Genomic DNA, 15,108 nt, shown 5'->3' on the forward strand with positions numbered 1-15,108 from the left:
GCGGAACCGGGGCGAACTGTGAAGTGGCATGGAAATCAACTTGATGTAATCAGGATTTAATTACGTATCTATTTACGACAATGTATTTTAAGTCGCGGTGTGAGGAAGACAAGACACCTCTCTCCCCCTTTCCCTGTCAGTGCCTTCTCTTTGGCGAGCTTCAGTCAGCTAAGGATACAGCAGGATCAACATGATCCCTGTCACATTCCAATCTGCTGTGTCATGGTGGTGTGTGTGTGTGTGTGTATGTGTGTGTGTGAGAGTGTGAGTGTGTGTGTGTGTGTGTGTGTGGTGTGTGTGTGTGTGGACCAACCCGTACCGGATCACCACAACACCAACTGGGCACGTTACTGTGTGTGTTACTAGGTGTGTTACTATGTGTGTTACTATGTGTGTGTGTGTGTGTGTGTGTGTGTGTGTGTGTGTGTGTGTGTGTGTGTGTGTGTGTGTGTGTGTGTGTGTGTGTGTGTGTGTGTGTGTGTGTGTGTGTGTGTGGTGTGGTGTGTCTGTGTGGGTGGTGTTTGTGGGGAGAGGTGGGAGGGGTGGTTGGTTTGGCTGTGGCAAGCATAATGTTTATGCCCGAGATTATTTTGATGAGTTGGTGTTCAATTTGCTGTAATGGCGAGCTGCTACCGAACGGAAGGGACAATCTCGTGATGAGATGCAATGATGACAGAGCCTGGTCAACCAGAAAATTAAGAAAAGACACTTCATTACTTGGATAAGAAATGGGAAAAGGATGTGATTTCGGCGACAGCGCTGAAATACAGCGGCCTCCCTGCAACCCGCTCGGATCAAAACGCAAAACGCTCCCCCACCAAACCATAATCTCCCCGCACCCCCACCCCACCTCACACACACACACACACACACACACTCCAACTCCCCCAGACAGCTTTCCAATTGAACAATTATTTGATTGGAAGCAGCAAGCATTGCAGTTACAGGAAGAGGTTAGGGATTAGCGTTCCAGTAATCGGCACATCACACAGAGTTTCTCAGATGGCGCGTGTCGACCATCAGCTCAGGTGACAGACGGGGAAACAAACAACAGTACTGTAGCTTGCCTCCATTAATGAGGACTATCACATTCCCATTTGTGAGAAGCGTGTCAAATAAAAACACAACCACCACCACCCTCCTTGTCTTCCTCCGTCTGTTCCTCGTCCTGCCCATCAGTCCTCATGAGCTGTGACTCATTTAAAGTAACAGTATGCAACAATTATACTTCAGGATTAGGGTTGGGATAAGCAGTTTTACCTTAAAAAAACAGCTTGAAAAAAATTGGGGCGCTACAATGACTTTTAATATGGAGAATTGCCTCCGTGCCATTGCCATACCAGGGTCCATAGGCATATAACCGCTAAATGTAAGATTGCCAACGCCGCCCGGCTTTCTACCGACTGCCGAACTAGTATGTAGCTTATTTGCCGCCTTGCTTTGTCTTGTGTTGCACTTGCTTGATGTTTGACTGTGTTAGGACAGAGAGTAACTAGTTTGTCATAATGTCAAAGTCAGCACATTTCAAGAGATTCGTTAGTTTTAGCAGCTTGCATATCGTTAGCGAATAGCAATTGATCCGGAATGCTTCTTTAAGGGCACCTGACAAGTAACTGTGTCAGTCTTGTTCATTACCTTGTCCAGAGTGGCGACGTGAATAAAGTTTTGAGCGTCAGCTCGGTGTACCTCAACTTTCCTAAGCAATGCAGCTAATAAATAAACATCAACAGCAATATGATGGGCTTATGCCAGTTATTACATTTTCCTTTGCTAGCAAACCACAGTCTTTGGTTGGGTTTTACGGACAAGAACGCAAACAAGTGAATAAATATATATGCAGTAAACTGCTTCAGAATCTGCCTTGTATTGAGTGCCTTTCGTTTCTCATAGACTGTCGGGAACATTAAGTCTGCTGTGTCACAAGGGACACTGTTCACTCAATAGTTGCTCATTTTGGCGGAGGTGTTGTGGAATTCTTATCTCTAATTCGTTTCCCTTTGGATTCCAAGAAGCTGTTCAGAATATTTGGCTGGAACAATACTAGGGGATTTCAACCCTGGAGTCTTAATTGCATTACCCTTCCTCATTTCTGTTACAGGTGCGTGACGCTCAGGACGCGCCGGAGATTGTCTTAGAGTGTGTTCTTCCATGACAGTCTTCCATGATAAATTCGGTTCCGACCCCTGCCCCTTGACTAAGACTCAGCAGGACTTAAAAAATAAATAAAAAAAGGTTTGTGTTGTGGTGCCGTGACGTTTTAATCACAAAAGGGTCTGAATGATTCTGCTCGCTTGCCGGCATGCCTGGTCTCCCATGGCTGTGCCTGGCATCAAGCAAATCTCCAGTATGGATTTGCCTCAGTGGCTGAAGAGGAGAATGTAGAGGAGAGAAGGGAGGAGGAGGCGGCAACAGGCAGGAGCAGGACAGCCAGAGAGTGAGAAAGTGAAAGAGTGAGAGAGAGAGTGTGTGTGAAAGAGTGAGTGAGAGCGAGAGAGAGAGAGAGAGTGTGTGAAAGAGTGAGAGAGAGTGAGAGAGAGAGAGAGAGAGCAAGTGGGCGGGTAAATGAGAGAAAAAAGGACCAGGATTTTGGATGTTTGTCATGAGTGTCATTGTTGGGCAAAGACAAACTAATAACACTTTAAGATTTTTCTGGATTCAGCAGACAGGAATTTGACAGAAGAAAAAGCATGAAATCATTTGTATGCATCAATATTCTTCATATAATATCTTCTTCATAAGGGAATACAATATTACACCTACAAAGTCATGTTAATCCCCTTTTTCTCCACATTCATTAAACTCACATTCTTGAAGTCGTGGACCTCCAGGATCTCATCGGTGTCATTTCCCATCCTGAAAATCTCCACGCGATGAACGGGATCAATCTCCATCAAGCTGTCTGTCTCCATACCATCCACCACCGCTGTGTACTCATGATCATAGACCTGCAAAGGAAAATAAAACAAAACCAATTATAGGAAATCTATGCAGAGGACCCTGACAGACATTAGCAAACATGGCCGCCTGCTGTCTTTTAATCTTAATACACAGGGAGCACAGACTTCTCACTGGCTTCTTGTTCGAGGGAGATCAAGAGTGAGGGTGAGACAAAACATCACCAGAGTCTATTTCGGTGTGGTAGCAGTCTGTCAGGAGCTACAACAAAAGTCATTTTTTTCTCCTTTCTAAAACTTTTGACATTGGAGTTGTGGGTGGATGTTATTATTTCTTGCCGTCTGCCATACCTTGAAGCAGTGCTGTTTATCACAACTACTTGCTTATGTACTGTTCGTGGGACGCATGGGAGAGCTTTTCAATTCCTTGCCCACGAAAAAAAAATGATTCATACCCAAGAGCAAAAAAAGAAGAAAAAAAAATCCTCACTTCCATTAATATTTATGTGAGTGCTGGGTTACGAGGAGAAATATATTGCAGAGTTCATCTTCATCTTTCTCTGTGGCAATTCACAGCAGCACACAATGTACTAATGAAAGAGCCAACAAACGCTCTCAGACAGAAGAATAATGAAAGGCTATGAAGATTAATATTCCAAATCAACATTTTCTCTGATTGTCAAAGGAAAAAAAATCATCTGCCCATTAACATAAGCACAGTATAAATCAGCCATTTACATTGTGTTTGTCCACACTCAGAAATATGTGAGCCATTACATGCTAATAGGGCTACATAAACCCTTATGGAAACAATGCAGTTGACGATGTTGCCATGGTATGCTGTCATGCAATGAACCATGCGAACACACGCAGTAAATGACAAAGCCGCAATAAGATGACTGCAAATGGCGAGTGAATGGATTGTGGTAGATCACAAAGGATCATTAACAGGGATGGGTTGCCGTGGTCCCACTTTATGGATGAACCTCCATGAAGCCTATGTGCCTGACAGTGTGTGTGAAGAAGCGAGGGAAGAATAATTGAGCTGTTTTGTGGTTATTTGGTGCGATTACGGCCAGTGGTTTTCTTTGGGTGGACCGATATGGGAGAAGGATGCATTTGTATTACTGTCTGCACAACGAATGTTTATGATATTCTTTGAGCTGTCTCATTTCAAGTGCAGCGGTGCTGAAATGAAATATCCTGACCTGAAGCGAAGTAGTTTACAACGGAGTACATCTGAAGTAGGTTTTGACTGGCTCAATTAGATAAGGCTGTTTGAAGGATCTTAACACTGTACATTTAGAACAGTGTCATCCTTTTTTTATCATAAGAATCTGCCCATCATAACTACAGGCTTGCCAAATGTGCATGGAAAACTTCAAGGACACTGAGGTTTAATATTTGATCAGAAAATGAAAAAGTACATCTTTTTTGTGTTTTGATGTTTTGTTCTTGTGGTTTGTGGGCATGGGGTTTTGCTAAGTGGAGCAAGTCTAACCTTGTACCTGGACTAAAATGATTTGTTGTCTTAGTGGAGACGTGTGTTTGTTTGTTTGTATGTACCTATTACAAAGAGCTACCTTCAGTTACATTCAGTTTTTTTTCACAGTGCCTTTGAAAAGCTTGTATAACAAAAAAAACAACTGAATTTAAAATGACGAAGGTGAAAAAGGAAAGTTTGTGCAACCAAATCATAAAAATGTAATGTGATTATACGATGTCTCGGCAACCCAATGTATTTGAAAAGGATGTACGGCTGAAGATGAATAAAACATAACGGGTGTCTTCTTGATTGTTCTTCTCTTAAGCAATAATGATTATGAACTTCTTCTTCCTGTGTAGCGCCTTGAACCTCAGTCTTTATGTAGACCTCTCTATGCAAGTGGCCGGGACAGCTAATTAACCTCCATTATTGTTACTCCTTTGTGATATCAAGCTCTTTCATCAGACAGTCCACAGTATTTCTACCATCAACTTCACCTGAGAAAAAAATTAAATATGAAAAAATAACTATTTCAAAAATTAAATAAGATGAGGAAGTGGGAAAACATTTTTGCTCCCTGAGGACAGTCATGTGAACCCTGGTAAATACCATCTGAGATACAGAGGAGGCGGCTAACTACAGACCTTTTCATGGCATGCAGCACACACAATGAGGCTGTGGGGTGATTTGTGTCAAATGAGCCCTGCCTGGCTCCCGCCGGCATTACGTGAAAAGGTCATGAAGATGTCATCGCAGGTGTGTGTCAGAAGAGCAGCTAGGACGGGGCGCGCGCCTGACAGCGTGTCCCTGGGATGTCCTTCAGGCTCCCGAGACACGGGCTCCAGCGAGCTGGAACCTGATGGCTGTCATTTAGAGGAAATGATGTCAAAACACATGTCCCACCAACCCCACGTCCCCGTCAACTGAAGTCAGGCGTCACTCTCAGTTCATGGGTAACAGAAGTGACGTGCAAGGCCTGAGGCTCAGACCCATGATAGATAGAGGTGATACAGTAACTGTTGCAGCATAGTCTTCTGGTTGAAGGCCGGTTACAGGAAGCTCTTTCAATGCATTGTTTTCTTTTTCTTTTGTGCTGCTTTTTTTGACTTTGACTTAAAATAAAAAAAATATATATATCCCAAGGTCCACCTGAGGACGGTTATTCTGGTTCCAACCATATTTCACTTGCGGTCATGAATTGGTGAGGGGAAAAATAAAATCTGACCACCTATTGTATAGATGATTGAAATGTCATAGCGGTAGTAGACACTCAGTCAATTACTCAGCCCTGGTTTCCAGTGTCAGCGAGCCATTGGAGACTTCCTTTCCCCAAGCTACTTCAGGGCATCTCGGCATCCGTTCAAGGCTACCACTGGATCCTTGTACTCCTGCAAATTATGATTTAACAGCTCTAGAATCTTCACATGGGTAGCTGCGTGAGCAGAACAAATTTCTCCCTTGGGTTGCACTCTCCTGCTCTGCAATGTTGTTTAAGAGATTGTGTGGCCGCGCACGCGTGTGTGTGTGTGTGTGTGTGTGTGTGTGTGTGTACACTAGGAAAAGACATTTTCTCCTTGGTGACTGAAAGCAACTACAGCTGCCCACCTTCAAAACCCTGGCAACAACTATATTTTCCACTTTTATCAGTAACCCTACAGTGTGGAGGTACATTATGAAAATTAAAGACATGCTGGATTCAATCTGCAGTGAGTCTTTTCATCTTGAGGGGGGACTTTTATTCCCCTCTTAAAAAAACAGAGAGCAAGCAGTGCTGGCTGAAGCTCAAGTAAATGAAGAAGAGAGAAAAAAAATAAACAGAAGCAAAACACGCTCCTTTTCCTTAAATATGAACGAGAGAACAGAAGGAGACATGGAGAACCGAAGAGAGGGAAAACCACACCACTACCAAGATGTGGACATATTGGCTATAAAAGGAGCCACACGGGAAATAACTCCTGCGCCCAGTGATGAAACACATACAGGAGTCCAGATGGCATTCACGTGTTGATTGTGTGCGAAATCCACAGAATTAGCTTCTGTGCGAGGACCAGACAGGGAAAACACAATAACGACCCTGTAACATACTCCAATTCAACCCTTAACTGCTGTTCAGTTAATGACAGACACATTCAGTCATCCCCAAAGTAAATGTGTCCATCCAGCTCTGAACAATGTAAATTATTGTGTCATCATTTCGTCTAGCGATTCATGGACAGCTGTAAAACCCAGACTGCCCTCCTGTCATCATTTGTCATCATCCTGTTGTGTTTGTGTTCATACTTCCCCTTGTAAGCAAGAAAAAAAAGAAAAGAAAAAGGTTGCTGGCTTTTTTACACGACTGACCTTGGTCAGAGTTGTTATGATATTCAGGTTAGTCGGGGGGGGGGGGGGGGTAAAGGTAATGACAAAGCTTGTCAGTGATACATGGCTATTAGAGTGAGGATGAATGGAGTGGAACTGTTTTTTCAGGACTGTCCGACGCAGTTCTGTTAGCATCTGGAGATGTCAGATGAAGATAGACAAACGGCTGGGCAAGCAATGGTCAAACGGCATAGAAAAACAGCTTCATCTAAGCAAAGGTGTATTCCCACATGAAAGAATAGGACGGGCCAGACACACACACACACACACACACACACATACACACAACTATTTCAAGGTTCCTTAGTTGTGTAGTTGTGACTCTGAATATTTCAGGTCTGTGTATAGTGATTTGGGGACTCTTAATTGATTTAAATGCAGTATGCCAACCACAAACTTATGTCCCTGTAATTCGATGAGAGGGCAGACATCAAACGTCACATCTTAGAATGTTTATTCCTTCCAGAGTAAATTTAGAAAGAATGCTCGGTAAATATACCCATTCGTTTTTGTGGTATGCTTAATTGAAGACGTGTTCAAACACGCGTACAACAGAGAGCCAAATGTTTAAGATATGTTTCTCTCTTGTTTGTCATTGTACCTTTCCTGCTATTTAAAATATCTCTGTCAAAGGTTGCAGTTGAACTGACCATGGGCCCACAAAACTAAATTAAACTGTGTAAGTTGGAAGCAAGGTCCAGCTCTGGCTACCCTTGAATTCCCTGTGAAATGCTTAGTGACTTGTTCTTGAAATTCCCAGCATTACACTCAAAGTGCCTTAGTATTTGTAGTTACACAGAAATATGATCCACAGCCCTTATCCTCGACCTTGGAAGTTGTTGTTGTTGCATTTGCACTAGTTGCTATTTTCCTCAGTCTTGAGCAAAAGGCAGGTCGTTTCTGTGAAGTAACGCTTCCCATTGTGCTTTCTGCAGGTTTTACAGCTGGTTGAGACACCATTTGAGCATCGCTCTTTCCAATTGGTATTCCGCTTCCAAAAATCCATTTCTGCCCTGTGTCCATGGATGTGTCTTCTGCTTACAGGGACGAAAATAACAATTGGCTTTTCCCCTGACCTCTGTTAGGCCTTTCAAAAGCATGGCACTGCCAAATACTTCACCAAAACCTGAGATTATGTTAACATTTTAAAACAATGCAAAACTAAGCAAATTGAGCTTGCATAAGAAAACAAATCAAATGGGTACTCCAGATTCCAGTTTCAGAGTACAATAAACACTAGTTAAGGAAATACCTTTTACTTGTGTAAACCGTCTTGAAGCTGTAGGATTATTTAGAAATGTATTGCAACCCTTTTCCTCCAGCCTAACCCACTGTCTCTGCATTTATCTGCCTGGAGTTAATGGGTGTTCTTTGTCGTCATGGTTCAGGGGAGTCGGGGGTCTGTGGATGTTGAGTTCGACTCTGCGCTCCTGGATGAGAGCTAGTGTAATGACCCACTTTCTCTCCCCTCTCCCAGGGGGCCCTTGGCTGCCTGCCGCATTTGACCACCTTGCCGCGGCTCGCTAGAGTCCGCACAGCTGCTTTTAATTTGCACAAGAACTTCGGTTCCCCCCTCAGCACATACCCCCCCCCCACCCCTCCCCTTTTTCAGCTCTGCCGCATATATGACTAATCGCACCAGCCATTTTAAACAACTCGAGCTCTCCCTGGCAATAAATCACCTTGATCCCAGCTACTGTGCTGGGTAATAGAGCTATGTGCAGCAGGGAGGGAACTAAGGAGCACTGGGAGCAATTGCCTTTCCTTCTGGTCAGCAGGCTATTGTGAGCCCTAATTCAGGGAGTGGGACATTGTTGTCTGAAGAATTGTTTAGAGGGGGGAAAAAAAGAAAATTATGGAAAGTTCAGTGGGGCTGTTTTATATTTTGCAACACACCCTTAGAGAGTGCTCCCTGCTTATTTTTAGGGATTTATTTACTGTATGTCTCACGATGCAAGGACAATCTTGAAGTATAAAAAGTGCTTTTACGGACTCTCTTTGTGTTTCCTGCAGTGCAGTACAGCTGATCTACAACCAATAGTTAAATGCTGGCTTCCATTTTATTCCATCAATCTTGTATGTACTCTTGAGTGCATATAACCCGCATGTATGCTAATATGTTTTATCATGAAGACATGTATGAATTTATCTCACCTCCCTCTCAACCCCCGTCACCCCCCCCCCCCCCCCCCTCTCTACCCGCCCGGCCCTAAGCAGATTGGTATCCCTCTTAGTATGTGGGCTTGGTTCCTTCCTGTTAATAGGGAGTTTTTCGTTGTCACTGTTGTCACCTAAGTGCTTGATCTAGGGGTTTGGGCTCTGGGCTTTGCAAAGCGCCTTGAGACCATTTAAATTGTCATCGGTAATATATTTATAGATACAATTGAATTGATTTCATCATGAATACATGAGAAGTTTTGATGCTTTGGTCATTATGAATGAATTCTGGCCTTGGCCCAAACCCTAGCTAAAATAATACTATGGACATGGACAAAACTGCACCTAAATCCTTGAGATACATTAAATATTCTTTGTTGCAAAAAAACAAACATATTATTCCATGTACTGCAGTAATGGATTAACTTAAGTGGGGTTTGAAATGATAAGAATGAAATGAGTTTTCATTGTACATCTCTTGTGCAGAAAACTGGAGTGGTGTTCATGATGTCCTTTGATGTTTGCAGTGCACATATTTACAAGAGGGCTTGGAGCTGTGACCTTCTGTTCTATTCTGTCATGCATTCTGTAGCAACCACTGCCTCACTGGGCTTCCACGAGGCCCTTCCTAAACCAGGACGCGTGGCTTTGCAGGGCCAAGTGTTGGCTCATCTTGGTGACTGATATCATTGACCTGCAGCGGGGTACGACACAGCGCACTTATAAATAAAACATGAACCATCAACAAACTCTCCCTGCCCTTCCTCCCTCCTTCCCCTCCCTGTCCCGTTGTCAATCTGACTTCCTTTTTCTTTTCAGGCACACGTTTATTTTCCTCCGACCAGTTGTGGAGTGAGCCCAGGATGACATCCTTGGAAAGGAACGCTCAATGAATCCTGTCACTGATTGTTCCTTTGAATAGCTTTCCACTCTTTGAGTGCGGGTAATCTTTTGTCATGAAAGGGCAGTGAATGTGGCATGAAATATTCATCAAAGACATCTCGGAAGACTCGGGTGCATCTCCATGAATGTGAAACCGATTTTTTTTTGGGGGGGGGGCTCAGCCAAATATTGAACTAAACACCCATCCGGGACCTCGGGCTATGAGCTGCTACACCCCCAGGGAAGATGAACGCGGAGCAGAATCAGCACTGTCATCACGTCGAGCTTCCAGAACCTTCCACCACGGGTTAACAAATTCACTGAGTAGATTTTGTTTGTTCTCCTGTGGCAGTGTGGCATTCACACAGCTTGAAGGCAATGTTTCCTCAGACTTTTAGTGCCCTCTGCAATTTGGCCAAATGAATAGCATTTCCTAGTAATGAGTGCTAAAACGTTCTTAAAACAGAAAGAAGGAAACATTAAAGGCCCATTTCCGGCTCCGAGCTCGGTGGAAGGTCAGGAGAGTAGGTGCTTTTTGGAGCCCAACAAACATGGCAGTTTGCACAAGCATTTCTCCTTTCCATAACAATTTAGGCATGATTGCCAAACCTATTTCTTACTCAGCTGCCAAATTTAAAGCTGCATTGCTTAAACGTCTTTAACCATAGATTTTAGCTCCCTAAAAGTAACTCTATAATTTGGAAACCAACACAAGGTTTTTCGAGTTAATCCAGTCACAAGGTATAAAGTCTCTTGTTCAGCCTCCTTGTCAACTAGTGCAAACTTTGTATTCAACCTCTACCCAAAACCTCCTTTTAGGTCACTTTTCTATCCAGATGATACTACAACCAGCAGCAACCTTGTGGCACGAACAAAAAAGAATCCACAGCATACAACACCAAAGTTTAGCAAAACGTCAGCGACTTCAGTTAGATTTCCCAGTCTGCCCATAGTGCTCTAGTCTACAGGAATGAAGCTGGAGGGACGAAGCGGGGACACAAGCGTCCAGTAACATGTTTACAGGCTTGCAGTTCATGAAATGATATTATGATAGTGCTGCCGGCATGAGGAGGTAATAAAGAGTCTTTGCTTAAAGAGGGCACATTGAGCCAACAAAGGTAGTGATGAATCTGTTTTTCTCGAAACTGCCTGGGTAGCAAGCCTGAGTTCAATCACCTAAGGCTTTTGGCGAGAGGGTCAGCTAAAGTTCTCCTTGAAACCGTGCATTATTTCATCATTTCAGCTTAACACAAGGCCACTGTGGATTCTTTGAAGAGCTGATTACTTGAGTGTGTGCAGTAACGGATGAAAGAGTTTTAATGCGATGATGGCCCTTGACCTGCTTAGGCTACTAGTGTACGAGGCAGAGGACAGGTGCGATGGCAGCCTGATGGCACCACATAGCGCTAATTACGCAGTGATGACCCATCTGCCAACTCAAACTGCGCACACAAGTCCTGTCGTGCCGCCATTAATAATATCAACAAAATATTCACTCAATGGTACTACAATCTATGAACACTCTCCCAATGATAGCCATTAGATGCTAAATGTCATCATGCAATTGAACCATCTCTCGCATATTCATCGTCATGAATAATTCACCAATTAACTAAGCCATGTGAATTGCCACGTCCTGCCTGCACTGGAGGCAGAAGCTCTAACTGTAACACAGTTCCTGAAACAGACAGGCAACCGAACTTGAGACTGTATGTGATTTAAATGCGATATTGCCTCCACACACAATGGTTATTGTGTAGCATAAATGCCCAGATAGATATGTTTTATAACATGAGACTGTATGTCATCTAACACAGGGGTCTTCAACGTTTTTCAGGCCAGGGACCCCCAAACTGATGGCGAGATGAGCAGGGACCCCCTACTATATAAATTGCATAACATTTTGTTTATAATATACTGAGCCTAGTGCCAAATTAACATAGCCACCCTGTTATTGTGTATTCAATACTAAGCTATTCAAATAATACAAAGGTTAATATATTCATTAACATTTTTATTTTTTAATATTGAATTTAACCTAACATTTTTGAACAACGAATTTAACTTAACATTTTTTAACATTGAATTTAATTTAACATTAAACAACATGAAAGGTACAGGGTGGCCGTGCCACTGCCATTTATAAACATACATCTTGCAAACAACTCTGAGCTAACAATTAATAACAACTTATTAAAATAATTCACAGATATGTATGTTTTTTTTTTCATCATACATAAAAAAGGGACAGTGAATCCTCAAGCATCTGTCGATGGTACACATCCTCCCACATTAGTGAGATGTATCTTCTTTTCAATAACTCCTGACTGACACGATCCAACGGATGATGGAGGAGGAGTCTGGTGCATGGAGTTGTGTTGACAACATAGATGTTATAGTGAGATTGACAGGTCAACAAACCAATCACACCGCTAGCAAGTTGTTAAGATTGTAGGTAGTAGCATGCTAACATTAGCTAGGGGGCTCATACACCTCGCAAAACCTCTCAGACTTATTTTTCAGTTACAATTAACGTTTTTTGACCTTGTACAGTGTCTTTTTCTCTTTATTATTTTTTAAAAATCTAAGCAAAAACTAAACTAACAATTTATAGGTACAAACAAGACCAGCTATGGAGTTTGGTCCGCTTTTATTTTTGATCTTCGCGCTCTTTAGACTTGAGCAGAAACGCGATCTGATTGGCTAGTGCCTGTGCTGTCGTATTTGCATGAAAGGTGTTGTGAGTGAACCGGTGCCCAGCTTGAGAAGGCTCCTGTGTGTAGCTGAATGTATCGATTGGACTGAAAGATAACGTCTTCTCGATCAATTTATACGTTCGCTACAATATGTTGGATTTATGTTAATTAAAATTTAAAGGGAGTAAATACAATTCTGATTCGGAAGACATTAATTTGTGAAAAAAAAAATTGGTTGAATTTTTTTTTTTTTTTTAGAAATATAAAAAAAAAATTGTCTTATCAACCAAAGATTTCGCGACCCCCCTGCAGTACCTCCGCGGACCCCCTGTTGAAGACCCCTGATCTAACACATTCGTGCAAGGGTAGTATAGCATTTAGTTTCAGTAAGTGCAAGGTCAAACAATCTTTCCGTAACAATGGGCTTTCTGTACAGTATGGCTGTGTGTATGATTCCTTTGACATAAACCATTCCAGAGTTTTAGAGGACAGTCGATACTCTGCTGGAATTGAACAGGAAAATGGTTGTGAAAATTTTAACCCTCACTGAAACACAGTTTGTTTGTTTGTTTGAAAGCAGACGGGAAAAGGTATTTGCAACAGCACAATGTAGGGATTTTGCAAAGAATCTGAGACGTCAAAACATTGATCAGGGAAAGAGAAAGATGGATGTTCATGTAAAACAAAAATGTTAGTACAGTTTTGTATCTTCTGCCATTTGCCATTTCTCCACAGGAATGTAATTACATACCTGCTTTTCTCTCACTGTACTTCCTAGTTTTGCAATGTTTCTGTCGGGAGGAATGTCATGCTGTAAAAGGTTGTGATGCATTTTCCAAGAGACACCCCCTAGACCAGTGGTTCAGGGGTCAAGACACGCGCAGTATAGCCCGGTTCACACTAGCAATGTCGGGCCGTTTTTATACATACCTACGTTTTGAAGAAATCATATTTTATTTTTCAAATTACGAAGGGTTCGGGGAATGCACTGATGAAGCTTGCCAAAAAGGTTAAGAACCACTGTCCTAGACAGAGATGATAACCGGGAAGTTAGTGAGTTTGCTCGGCAACTACCTCCGCATAGTCTGGTTTGTAACAATATCTGTACCGGTGTCAATGGCAATGCCAATACATTTCTCAACAATATGAAAGCTAGTTTTCTTTGAAAACTAGTTGACCTCAGCCATCATAACCACATCTACGAGGGCTTTAGTCTCACCTCAATCAACACTTCACAATATCTTGTTTGGCTACTGTTGTTAGCCGCAATTTGTGGTCTGGTACTTTGAAGAGTAGCCAATAAGGCCGTTAATGCAGAGAAGGTCATTTAAAAGTAACCTTGATAATGGGAATGGATTGATGTTGACAGAAAACACTGTGGCCATCTGCCGCCAGTTCCCATTATCTTCTCAAGAAGTAAATTGACTACTGTCTAAGACTGCAGTCAACCTCTTAAAAGCAGGCTGCAAAATTGCTATCTTTGGAATCTTAGAAAACGTTTGCTGTTTACTCTGCAGGCAAACACATTGCCATTAGCAGATATGTGCTCTCTACTTACAACTGAAAGTGACTACAGACGGATGTGTCTGTGTGTCAGCTTCACATTGCCTGTATATAGAAATCAATCAGTAATTTCAATAGAACTGCCATTTTGCAATCTTGTGTAATGGTGATAGTTTGATTGATCTATATCTGAGTGGACTGTGTTGAAAATATGTTTTGAACTTAAAGTAATCTAAAGAACCTACCAAACTGTCACATTATGAGTGAAAGGCATTTTTCGTGTATGGAGTTCTACGTAACCCCCTTGGGTAAATGAATAGGTTAGAAAAGCAGACAGTCAGCTATTGTTCTCTCCATAGTTTGTGCTGGCGGCAGAAGACTCGGGTAGTCCAGCACAGACTTAATGAATAACATTTGGAGAGGCAGTCAAAATGAGTCTGTGTCTGACAATCAGGAAAGTGCTCAACTCTGTGTATATTTACAAAGATTTGCAAATAATGGTCAAATTCTCTTTCCTCCTAACAGATTGATGTTTGCTATTAGCATTCACGCTGCATGTAAGAATCCGAAAGGCTATTGTGGGGGCAAATTTACTGATTAATAAGCAGCTGCCTTCGTTGAGTTCTCTGGGATGTCAAGATAAAGCTTCGCTATAAACATATTTGGCTTGTAGCTTAATTTGAACAAATACTGATTGACATCACAGTGAGTTTAAGGAAGAGAAGGACTAAACAGTATAAACCAAATTAAAGAAAAAGAAAAGTCTTTAAAGCATCACTAAAGTTTACATTGTACATTTTTATGTATCAGTAATTCCAGGCCCTGCGTGTAGCAAAGTTATGAGAGAAATTCCAGACACTGTGTCCAAATGCTGGTGGTAGACTAGAAAGTGGCCTTGGCCAAACATCTGTATTGTTCATCCTCTTTACAAATAGTACACTACTTCAAATAGAACACTGCTTCCAATAGCACACTACTTTAAATAGTAAACTACTTTAAATAGTATACTACTTTAATTAGTATACTACTTCAAATAGTACACTGCTTCAAATAGTACACTACTTTAAATAGTACAATGCTTCAAATAGTAGACTACTTTAAAAAGTACACTTCTTTTTTAACCAGCTTT

At 42.1% G+C, this 15,108-nt stretch overlaps 1 protein-coding gene across 1 annotated transcript in view; it reads right to left on the reverse strand.

Moving 5' to 3' along the window:
- Positions 1–15,108, reverse strand: part of tnmd (tenomodulin) — a 39,857-nt gene that overhangs the window by 11,153 nt on the left and 13,596 nt on the right. Inside the window, exon 3 of the mRNA XM_080840900.1 lies at positions 2,805–2,945. Coding sequence (XP_080697026.1) covers positions 2,805–2,945 — 141 coding nt within the window. The remainder of the gene's footprint in view (positions 1–2,804; positions 2,946–15,108) is intronic.

This window comes from Sprattus sprattus (assembly GCF_963457725.1).
Source record: "Sprattus sprattus genome assembly, chromosome: 6".
Lineage (NCBI taxonomy): Eukaryota > Metazoa > Chordata > Actinopteri > Clupeiformes > Clupeidae > Sprattus > Sprattus sprattus.